This window comes from Mytilus californianus, unplaced genomic scaffold (assembly GCF_021869535.1).
Source record: "Mytilus californianus isolate M0D057914Y unplaced genomic scaffold, xbMytCali1.0.p SCAF_3, whole genome shotgun sequence".
NCBI lineage: Eukaryota > Metazoa > Mollusca > Bivalvia > Mytilida > Mytilidae > Mytilus > Mytilus californianus.
Genome location: NW_026262679.1, coordinates 83,803,148 through 83,814,416, shown reverse-complemented (window position 1 = coordinate 83,814,416; position 11,269 = coordinate 83,803,148). Strand labels below are relative to the sequence as shown.

At 32.5% G+C, this 11,269-nt stretch overlaps 1 protein-coding gene and 1 long non-coding RNA gene across 2 annotated transcripts; one reads left to right on the top strand and one right to left on the bottom strand.

The window, feature by feature from the left end:
• Positions 1 to 917: 917 nt before the first annotated feature.
• LOC127735262 (uncharacterized) lies at positions 918 to 2,352 on the bottom strand. Its single transcript, XR_007998208.1, has 2 exons — positions 2,307 to 2,352; positions 918 to 1,295 (listed from the first exon to the last, which is right to left on the bottom strand). It is a non-coding gene; the product is annotated as an uncharacterized LOC127735262 (long non-coding RNA).
• A 2,159-nt stretch (positions 2,353 to 4,511) lies between these two features.
• LOC127735245 (cholesterol 25-hydroxylase-like protein 1, member 2) lies at positions 4,512 to 9,317 on the top strand. Its single transcript, XM_052245362.1, has one exon. The coding sequence runs from the start codon at positions 4,865 to 4,867 to the stop codon at positions 5,792 to 5,794; it is 930 nt and encodes a 309-aa protein (XP_052101322.1). The 5' UTR covers positions 4,512 to 4,864; the 3' UTR covers positions 5,795 to 9,317.
• The last annotated feature ends 1,952 nt before the right edge of the window (positions 9,318 to 11,269 follow it).

The following is an 11,269-nucleotide window of genomic DNA, read 5'->3' as shown; positions in this document are numbered from 1 at the left end:
TCATGGTGACCACACTTCTATAAGCTAGTTATTTCCCAGCAACAATAGCATGTAACTATGGTAGTTGAATGAAATTAACTTTAAACATTCAAAACTAAAATTCAGAAATGTGAGCAGTCAGATTATGGTTTTTAGAAAAAAAAATAACTTAAAAGCCACACGTTTTGCCGTAATGAAAAAGATGTTTTTGATGCTTTAAGTTTGACTAAAAACTTATAGCAAATATTTTTGGCTGTCAGACCTTTAAATCTTCGAGGAAGAGCAATTTAGTTAATTTAAAGAGTTAAGTGATTACATGTAGATGAATTGTTATATGCCAACTGACCCCTACACACTGGATGTGTAAACTGTACACAGAAAAAATGTCTCGCAACATGAGATATACGAATTAATCTTGTGACTTAAATCGTCAGTCGACTCCTTAAAGGACCGGGTTCCATTAGAATGTGATTAAACCCAGGCGATATGGGATCTAAGGCAGAGAAAACAGATGGATTTTCAGTTTTCTTTATGTGAGCCAACATTTAGTAATGGTTGAAGGAGAAGGCTCTGGCTTCATTTATGTTGACTCATGTGTACCATAGGGTCAGACCTGGGTCCCGATCTTTTCCTCTACTACATCATTGATATGCCAGAGAGAATGCGATCTAGAATAAGACGGTTTGCTGACCATACTTTCATGTACCTCACTCATAACATCAGATGCAGATACCACATCACTGCAGCAGGACCTGAATAAACTAGCAGACTGGGAATGTGATGGTGTGAGCATTCTTGTTTCGTTTTTGCAAATATCTTGAAAACTATAATAGAAATTAATTGTCTAAAACGAAGTAGATTTTACTTTATTTTCTCTAATAATAAAATCTCATTCGAACTATAAATTAACTTTTATTTTGTCTAATAATAAAATCTAATTCGAACTAGATTAAACATTTTATTTTATCTAATAATACACAAACAAATATGTTTATTCAATTCTATATATAAAAAGAGATGTATTCTGTTATGGTATTATGTATGTTTCTGATATAATAATTTATATTACACTTAGTTTCTCTGTTTTTTTAAGATAATGTTCGTTGTTCTTTGTAACGTAAGTCAACAAGTCTTTCATCATGTTCCGTGGAAGATGCTGTACATTTCTCAAGACTAAGTGTCCTTTCCATCTTCATACCATCATGCAATAGTTCTTGGTGGATGAAAGGGATTGTAACCCTGAGTAATCACCAACTCAAGGGGTCGAAAACATTTGTTAGCGTGCACAAAATTGTCCCAGTCTAGCCATTGCCATCCTGAAATACACATAGGATAACCTAAACATGGCTGAAGATTTTGACATTGATTTCTAATTCTCATTTAATTCAAATCTATAGCCTTAAACTATCACTTCATAATTAAGTAATATACCTAAGAATGCATTGTTGATATTTAATTAGGTACAATAATTTACTCCGTTATGAAGACATCTAGAGTGTCGATGTTCAAAAATAGAACATATCAAAATGCCACATTGCTTACGTTAAATTTAGAGTATTTTATTACGGCCCGGTACCCAGGACCTTTCCATTATCACACCCTATTACCGGCTATAGGTACTTCAGATACAAAAGGATCGGTGTTCCCGATTGTTATTTAATCAATACGAGTGCCTTTGTAATGCAATGGTTTTGCAATCGTGCACAGCAGATTTTAACATGTATTATCTTTCAAATTGGATCTGCCGTCCAATTTGAAAGATAGCCAGTAAAAGGGTATGATAATTGAGTCAAGTTTTCATGATTTTAATTTACCGGCACTTATGATCGGTTAAAATGAACGCGACTGAAGTCAACACGATTTATTCACACCTTCCCGTCCGTTTAACAATTTGTTTGGGTCTATTTTTCATTGATTCCCTCTTGCATCTTTCGATGTATAGCAATATTTAGGTCACTGTGACATAACGATTTATACAGTGTTGTCTCGGTCAACTCAGTAATTATGATTACGGTACCTTCTCCTTTTAATTTACAAAAATGTCATTGACGAATTCTTTAACAATCTATTTTTTTTTTCACTTGATAATTGGGATTATGCGACAGTTTGGGTCTTTTCCTACCAATCTCGATCGTACAATCTTTATAACTGTTTTTTTTTTTTTTTGTGCATTAATGCTTCCTGACCCAATCAATACCTGCTTTGCATCAAAAGACTACTGACTACAAGTAAGCCAATATCCCAGACTAAAATGCTTATGATAATACTAGTGGACGGCTCCGATATATCGATATATCGATAGCTTGTGTTATTTTATTTTATTTTACATTCACATTTTTCAGGTTCTAGATTGACAGGCTCTGATTGAAATGTAAATCTACCCGGGAGCTTGCACCATTGAAGGTAATGGAGGGCGAGCTGGACTCAGTGACAACAAAAAAAAATAAAAATTGAAAATAAGTCACTGAGACCAGGGCTGGACTAAAACCTAGGTATTTGTATTTTGAAACACATTCCACATTTATATTCTCAAATGTGAATATCTGTTCTACATGTCTAAATAAAATTGAGAATGGAAATGGGGAATGTGTCAAAGCGACAACAACCCGACAAAAGAGCAGAAAACAGCCGAAGGCCACCAATGGGTCTTCAACACAGCGAGAAAAAGTCTGCCTGCTTTGTTGAAAATCAGAACCTTTGTCTTATTAGTGACACTGAGACACCAATCTTTGCAAAAATTATCAAGCATTTTCAGCTTTTCTTGTAGTCCTTCAGCTGATGTAGATAATAAAACAATATCATCGGCATACATTTAACTATGCAGATCTTTGTCATTGCTATTAACTGGGTCTCTAGTCTTTGTAAAATGCTGTAACTATTTAACACGGGAGAGCTCAGATTAAAGTTAATTATTCCAATAAATTTTCGCAAATTGTTCGAATTAGTAATTAGTTTTGTTATGACTCACAGATCGAGATTACTTAAAAGGAGGTGGGCTGAGATATCAAAAAGGTAGTTTCCATGTAAGATAAGATAAGATAAGATAAGATAAGATATTTTATTGGTTTAAAATCCAAAATTATAGGATTGTTACCAAGACATATACATAAACATACAAACATATATCTGACCACATTTATAAACATTGTATATATATATTTGTATATCCCCTCCATGTATGAGGATCTGGATTGGGGAGGGGGTGTTGTGTTGGGGGTGATGGTCCTTCATTTCTGTATTCTTTAATTTTTTAGACCATTTTTTCCAAATTTTCCCATTAGTATCTATTCTTTATATTCTAGCACCTCATTATTTTCTTTTCTTTATTTTTTTGGTCCATTTTTCTCTATTCTTTATATTTTTTGCCCGTTATTCTCTATTCTGTAAACCCCCATCCACACCCTCATGTATCTGTCCCATGTCAGTAACCTCGTTAACGGTGGTCGTCTGTCATATCTCAAATCATTTTTTGTCATTTATGTAAATATGGTGACGATGACAGATCTTTGATAGTTATACTCTATGTTCTATTTATTTACAACATTTCAAGAAACAGGGCGATTTAGAAAATAGTTTCTCGGTTAAAGTACAGTGACAAATATTTGTTTGTACTCAAGTCACGAACAAATTGATAATTAAAACAATAGGTAGAATCTGCAAAGGATGTCTACTGAGGTTTAGAGCGGGATTTGAACTACCAAATGGAAATAAGATTGTCAACGTATATTTGTTCCGCCTAACAGAGGTTCCACTATTAGAGGTATGCTGAATAAGAACAGACATTTTGTATTGCAACAGCTAGGTCACCTATAAAGGGAACCCTCAGGAGTGTTGCAATGCATTTTTAGAGTGCAGAGAACATAGTACTCGCCCTGCACGAGGCACGATCGAATTAAACGTCCCAATTCCGATCGGACGTGGCGGAGTCTGCGTATTTATACTTCTCGCACAACCAATCAAATAGATACCCTATTTTAGCAGGTGATTTACTGCCGGGCGTGAGAAGTGCAAGGATGACCATATGTATACCCAATTCAACCTATGTGATTGGGCGATATATAGAGAATATGATATGAGTTGTTTTTCAATCTAATTAAAATTCATATCTATATTAACTCGCGTGCTCGTATCATATGAGGATATCGAAATTAGAGATCCATATTTTAATTAGATCGGTTGTTTTAAATTTTGAATTAAGCATATATATTTGAAAGATCCTGAGCCACTCTGCAAAACCGTACCTCTTTTGTAAATTAAGAATAATCTTTATTGTCGTAAAGCATATAAATGTGAAAAACAAACTACAAATTAAATAAATATATATAATAGTAAATAATACACTGGTCGACACATCTGTTCTCATCTGTCATAAAATCGTTTGGTCAAGGTATTTATAAACAAAAGACATTGTTATAGCCAGATGACCTACATTCTCATGTATCAGTTTTCGTAGCGGGTGTACGAAATATCGAGAAAAAAAATCAATGATTATAGTATTTGTCTATTGTTCATAATTACCTTGACCAAACGATTTGACAGGTACCTTAATTATATATGTTATTGTCCAGAAAAATTGTTAACCGTTTGTTATTAATTGCCCGGAAGGACTTCTTGCGGTAGTGGTTACTTTGTATGATATTCATTTTAAAACTTTTTATTCTTAAGCGATAATTGATATCTTCATCATCCAATCGATTATTTCCTGTGTGTGTGCCTCAAGATGAATAAGCGTGTTGATAACACATTTATAATATAATCCTTCGTTTTGTATAAACGAACTATATATACAATGTTGCTTTGATAGGATTAAAAGCAAAGACCGGGAAAGAGGGAAGTGACATTATTTGTTTCGCTTTTCGTGTGTTAGTTTTTATTGTTAACAAATATGACTGAAGGCATTTTGGAATTTGGAAGAGCATTATATATAAACACTTCTGACGTATTAACCGGTGTTGTGAGAAATAATGCATTATCCAGCGGACGATCTCTTCTGCAAGTTATATGGGATCTTAGACTCGGCAGGGAGGACCTTGTTAGTTCCCCTCTTTTCCCGGTCATTTTGTCAGTAGCATTTTATTTTTCACTCTGTACACCATTTATGATTGCGGATATATACGGAAAAAAATGGAAATGGATTCAAAAATACAAAATTCAAACTGACAAAGAAGTTACACTCGACCAGGTATTTGATACATTAAGCCTAACTTTTTGGAATCATGTGCTTTTTATCCTCCCTGCCGCAGTCGGACAAATGATATGGACACCGCCTACACCACTTCCAGAATTGGCACCAAGCTGGTTTGAATTTATATGGCAACAGATTGCTAGTTTAGTAGTATTCGACTTTCAATACTTTGTTTGGCACTGGACCCACCACAAGGTGAGATTTCTCTATAGACATATCCATTCTGTACATCACAGGTACCATAGTCCATTTGTCTGGGTCACACAGTATCTTCACCCATGGGAACTCGTCACCGTTGGGTTCTTGACAACTACAAATACGTGGTTTTTCAAATGCCATCCAATGACAACATGGTCGTACATGCTTTTGAGCATCGTGGTGAGTGTAGAAGCTCATATTGGTTTTGATCTTCCTTTCTGTTTCAATAACATCCTTCCTTTTGGGATGATTGGTGGAGCTCCTAAACACGACATGCATCATCTGAAGCCGCTAACCAACTTCTCTCCGTTCTTTAATCACTGGGACAAGACGTTTGATACATTTTGTCCACCGATGAAAGCAGGAGGCGTCCGACCAAAAAATCTAGTTGAATACGAGCGTCGAACAAAAGAAATCAAGAAAGTATGCTGATGATATTGAGAAGATTCGTTTGTTTATGTTGTCTTTTTTTAAAAGGGTACTTTTTTCTTTTTATTTCTTTTTACCTATTTAATATTCTATTATGTGTTAGGTTAGTGTGTGATTTTTTGTTGTTGTCAAATATTTTGTTATTAAGAGATAATTTTAATAGGTCAGTATTTTATGAACTATGTAGACTTTAATTGTATACATGATTGTTTACTATAAGATTTAAATATACTCTTTGTATATACAAGGAATTTAAATATACTCTTTGCATTGGGTGGTCAATATTGTTAATCGCCTTTTGTTTTATAAAATTTAAACAAATCAATAATCTTCAGATGGGATAATATTTGGGCCGAAAGATGTGACATAAAAAAAAATCCGGGTGATAATGCAATTTAACAATTACTACAAAACAACATTATCATTTGTCAAAATAAGCAGTAACTGTACATGTTATATTGTATTTTCTTTTAAATATCGAGAATATTAACAATACTCTGCTCACATTCCATAGCTATACAAGGGTGTTTTTTTAATTAAAATAATATTCCAATAATAATTTAATAACTCTCTTCTATTCTGAAATGCCCGCTTGATAATTTCCACAAGGAAAAATATTTGAGCATTTCATGAATCAGTAAATTCTTTCATACGAATAGACGTTGGTATGTATTAGAATATTAGACCCATAGGGATTTACCACTTGTTATGTATTTCCCAAATGTCAATATAAAGAGGTTACATGTTTATATTGAATGAATACATAATATATGTACTTTACAAATGAAGTGTGAACTACGGTTGCCTTCTGTGGAATTCTTTTGTAGCTATGACTTAAACTTTTCATTAATGAATTTAAAGTTAGTCTGATCCTTTTAAATCGGTATATATATATATAAAAATATAATATTGAAATAATAAATATGTATATATATATATTTATTACTTCAATATTATATTTGTCTGAACACATGCATTTTTTATTGTAATTTACGACGCATACGCGTTGGTGTCAGTCATATTCAGTTTCAATAGTAAAAAAAAAAAACGCTAACTTTTTTCAAGTAGAATTACTATCCATGACTGTTTCCTCACACGGGTTTATTTTTATAATTTTTATTAAGTTTGTGATACAAGTATTTGCTATGCTTGAAAGCGTAAACGTTTCTGCGTAAGGGCGTAACTTTTGATTTATTAGTTACTAGATTTTTCATATTTGCCACAAGAGCTTTAATATAGCTTTTTATATATTCTATTTTAAGCATAGAATTGTATACAGTCAACATTTGACAAATAAGGTTTCACTTATTACTTTTATTAATTATATGATTGAATATTCTCAGTTCATTGTTTACGAACTTTTATTTTTAATTTATATATATTATCATGTATTATGAAACTGGTTTCATATTTGTGTTTAAGTATGAATTTTTTCATGACGTTTAAATAATTTACATAGAAGTGTTATCATTCACCACAGCAAACGATGCAGGTTTTGGCAAGTAAATATTCAAAAGATATTATTTAATGAACATTCTTACATGCAGTAATGTTTTTTTTAGAAATCATTTATGATGAATGTGAAATTATAACAGTGAACATTTTCTAAATAGTTTATTAAAACGCACCCAGAGAAAGTGCAACAACTACTGGTTTGTTCGGTATTGAAACAGTTTTGACTTTAAAAAAAAACCGAATGATTATTACTTCTGTGTATAAAATTAAATACATTGGCTTTATCGCCTTAGGAGAACCAATTTATTCTTTAAAAAACTGAGCAAATAAATCTGCTTGACACTTAAATCATGGCTACTTCACATATGACGTTTCTTTTATCGAAAACTGATAAAAGTAGTCTTAGATACTCAGGTATTTTTGTATATTATCATTGTGTATTATGTAATTAACACTTCAGATGACGTTTCTAAGTGGAAACTGATGGAAGTACTATTTAACTTTATGAATTATATGAACTTATTTTGTTGTAACAATACTTCAAATGACGTTTCCTGTCGGAAACTGATAAAGTATTCATTTTGTAACAGGAAGAAAAATTAAGACGTTTGTTGTACAAACTTTAAGGCCTAAATACATTTACATGTTTATGAGGCCCAAACCAATTGATTTAATTTTCATAGAAAATAAACGATAAAAATCACATTTTAACACCCCCCTTTTATGCCATCCACATCCTTGGGCATGTGGTAAGGTTGGTTGCTCAACTTTATATAGATATACACAGTATACAGTATTTGATATCACAGGGGCATTATTTGTCGATCAAATGCAAATGAAATTTAAAAAACCTACAGCTTTGCGTGGTATAAAATGAAAAAGAACATTTACCAAGGGGCAATCATAAATAATGTCATAAGAAGACCAGATAACATAATGACAAAAGATAAAAGGCGCCGACGGGATGTATGACAAACTGCATGGTCTTCCTTCAAAACATGTCACGGAAATGAAATATTGAGAACCACGTAATCAATGCAAGAATCTTTTTTTGTAACTCTATAGAGAAAGGGTATTCTCAATTAGACATAGATTATGTATAGTTGTAATGATATTTCCTTCATTTTCACTCTATCATTTATTTTTAAAAAATTAAAAAAAAAAAAAAGGATTTGGACACAATTTCTACTTTTCCAAAATTTGAACCCTTCTCAACAGTCCGTGAATTTATAACGCATTCATTTTGCATTGCGAAAATAGATCAACGTTTATTCTTATGATATGTTGGTTGTAGTTATTTATGTTTATGTTGTACACATATTTGCTTGATTTTTATTGACTGACCTATTTGCGTTTTATAATTGTATAAATATATATATTTAACATAAGTTATGCCAATAACAAAATTTGATTGTTTATTTTTCTCTCTAGATCCCTGGAATCTGAGTAGACTTCATATAAAGCATTTTCCAATGACGATTCCAGGGAAAAAATAATATACATGTATATGTTGCTGGAATCTGAGCAGAGCATTTCTCATATGAGGCGTTCTGTCATGACGATTCCAGGGAAAATGACATACATACATAGTATGTCCAATAACTATAAAACATTTTGTCATGACGTTTTACTGTTTTAATGTGAACTGAACAAAGTGTATAGCGCCTTTTTTTTTTGTATTTCCATTGTGTTTGATAAAATGATTATGAGCACTTTACACTTGTATGATACATATTTCTCACTTTATATTTGATTGATATAGACTGAGGTATTAAATAAACAACAACGCAAAATTTCTATGATTCATATGTTTTTTACATCAAATAATAGCATCACATTAAGAAGTCCTGGAAATGGACTGAACTTTGATAGCATGTATACAATTAATTAGATGTGTGGTTAATTGTTTATATATCATGACAAAATAATCATACTGTGAAACTAAGCTAGACGTATTATTGTAACATGCTAAATTTAACAACAAGTTTCAAGTTGAAACATATACAATCTATGTGATTTAACTGTTGAGGAGAAATTTTAACTGATAAAAATAAATATGTGATAAAACATCTACAGTTATTTGATTTACATTTTCATTGCATAGCACTTTTTATCCTTTACCATCATTTGCCGCCCGTCGTCCGACTTCAACTAAAAAAATAACAAAACCTCCAGGACTATTGGAACCTACACCAGTACCAGCTTTAATTCTTAAGTGAAGTCCGAGGACCCTGTCATCAAACCAACTCGACCGTGACCAATACCTAACCTTTGCTATGATACTTTTATTCTGTCCATTTAAAGAAATGGTGGATTACCCCTCCACCCATGAAATATGGTCGTCTCTGTTTTTCTACAAGTCAACTGCAAAATGGCAAAAAAAAAAATCGAAAAAAAATCATATGATTAACCAATTGCTACCAAATTAAAGTTACATGATTAATTAATCAAATAATCTTTAAGAGTTGTGGTTGGTGACTTCATAAACATTCAAACCCGCTGCATTTTTATACGGCCGTTTACGGGACGTATTATGGTATACCGTTGTCCGTCTGTCCGTCCGTCGTCAACATGTCGGACATTAACTCAAAAACGCTTTAACCAATTTGCATAAAACTTTGGTGAATTGTTTATATCTATTGACGTGAGCTCCCTTTTGTTTTTTATAAATTTTAGATTTTACGCTTCCGAGTTCTGGGGTTTTATTCATTAAAAAAGGGGGATTTTCCAGTTTTCGGACAATAACTCGAGAATGCTTTCACCAACTTGCAAGAAATTGTGGTGAATTGTTTATATCTATTGACATAAGCCCCCTTTCGATTTTTATATATTTTAGATTTTATGTTTCCGAGTTAATGGGTTTTATTCATAAAAAAAGGGGGACTTTCCAGTTTTCGGACAAAAAATCAAAAATGCTTTCAGCAGTTCATATGAAACTTTGGTGAATTGTTTATATCTATTGATGTAAGCTCCGTTTCGAATTTTATAAATTTTTCATTTATCATTTCTGAATTATGGGGTTTTATTCATTAAAAAAGGGGGGATTTTCCAGTTTTCGGACAATAACTTCAGCAGTTCTTATGAAACTTTGGTGAATTGTTTATATCTATTGATGTAAGCTCCGTTTAGAATTTTATAATTTTTTCATTTATCATTTCTGAGTTATGGGGTTTTATTCATTAAAAAGGGGGGATTTTACAGTTTTCGGACAATAACTCAAAAATGCTGTCAGCAATTCTCATGAAACTTGGCGAACTGTTTATATCTATTGATGTAAGTTCCCTTTACATTTTCATAAATTTCTAATATGACATTGATAATTAATTGAACTTTATTTGTTTATGGTCTGACAACAGATTTACTAAGTATTGCGCAACAGCACATTGTATTGCACAACAGCAAGAAATCTTTAATTGAATATAAATTCAATTCATATAACCAATTTCAAGTTCTTTGACTACATTTATTCAGAAACCTATAATATGTCAAATATTTAATTACAATCCAAATTCAGACCTGTATCAAGCTTGAATTTTGTATCCATTTTTGCCCCAACTGTTCACGGTTGGACCTCTGCGGGCGTATCCAGCTGCGCTCAGCGAAGCAGTTTTTGTGCACCTGTCCTAAGTCAGGAACCTGTTGTTCAGTGGTTGTCGTTTGTTGATGTGATTCATAAGTGTTTCTCGTTACTCGTAGATTAGATTAGACCGTTGGTTTTCCTGTTTGAATTGTTTTACACTAGTCATTTTGGGGCCCTTTATAGCTTGCTGTTCGGTGTGAGCCAAGGCTCCGTGTTGAAGGCCGTACTTTGACCTATAATTGTTTACTTCTTTTTACACATTGTGATTTGGATGGAGAGTTGTCTCATTGGCACTCATACAACATCTTCTTATTTCTATGGCTACATCAATACACATAGTTTGGTTCCAATATTCTTCAAAAGTATAGTCCAAATGTTATCTCATAACTTACTTAAAAATGATACCCTAAACATCTTCACAATGAACTATTTCAGATTTTCTT

What these genes read in the sequence shown, in the direction of transcription:
- LOC127735245 (XM_052245362.1), top strand. Translation starts at nt 4,865, where the DNA reads ATGACTGAAGGCATTTTGGAATTTGGAAGAGCATTATATATAAACACT.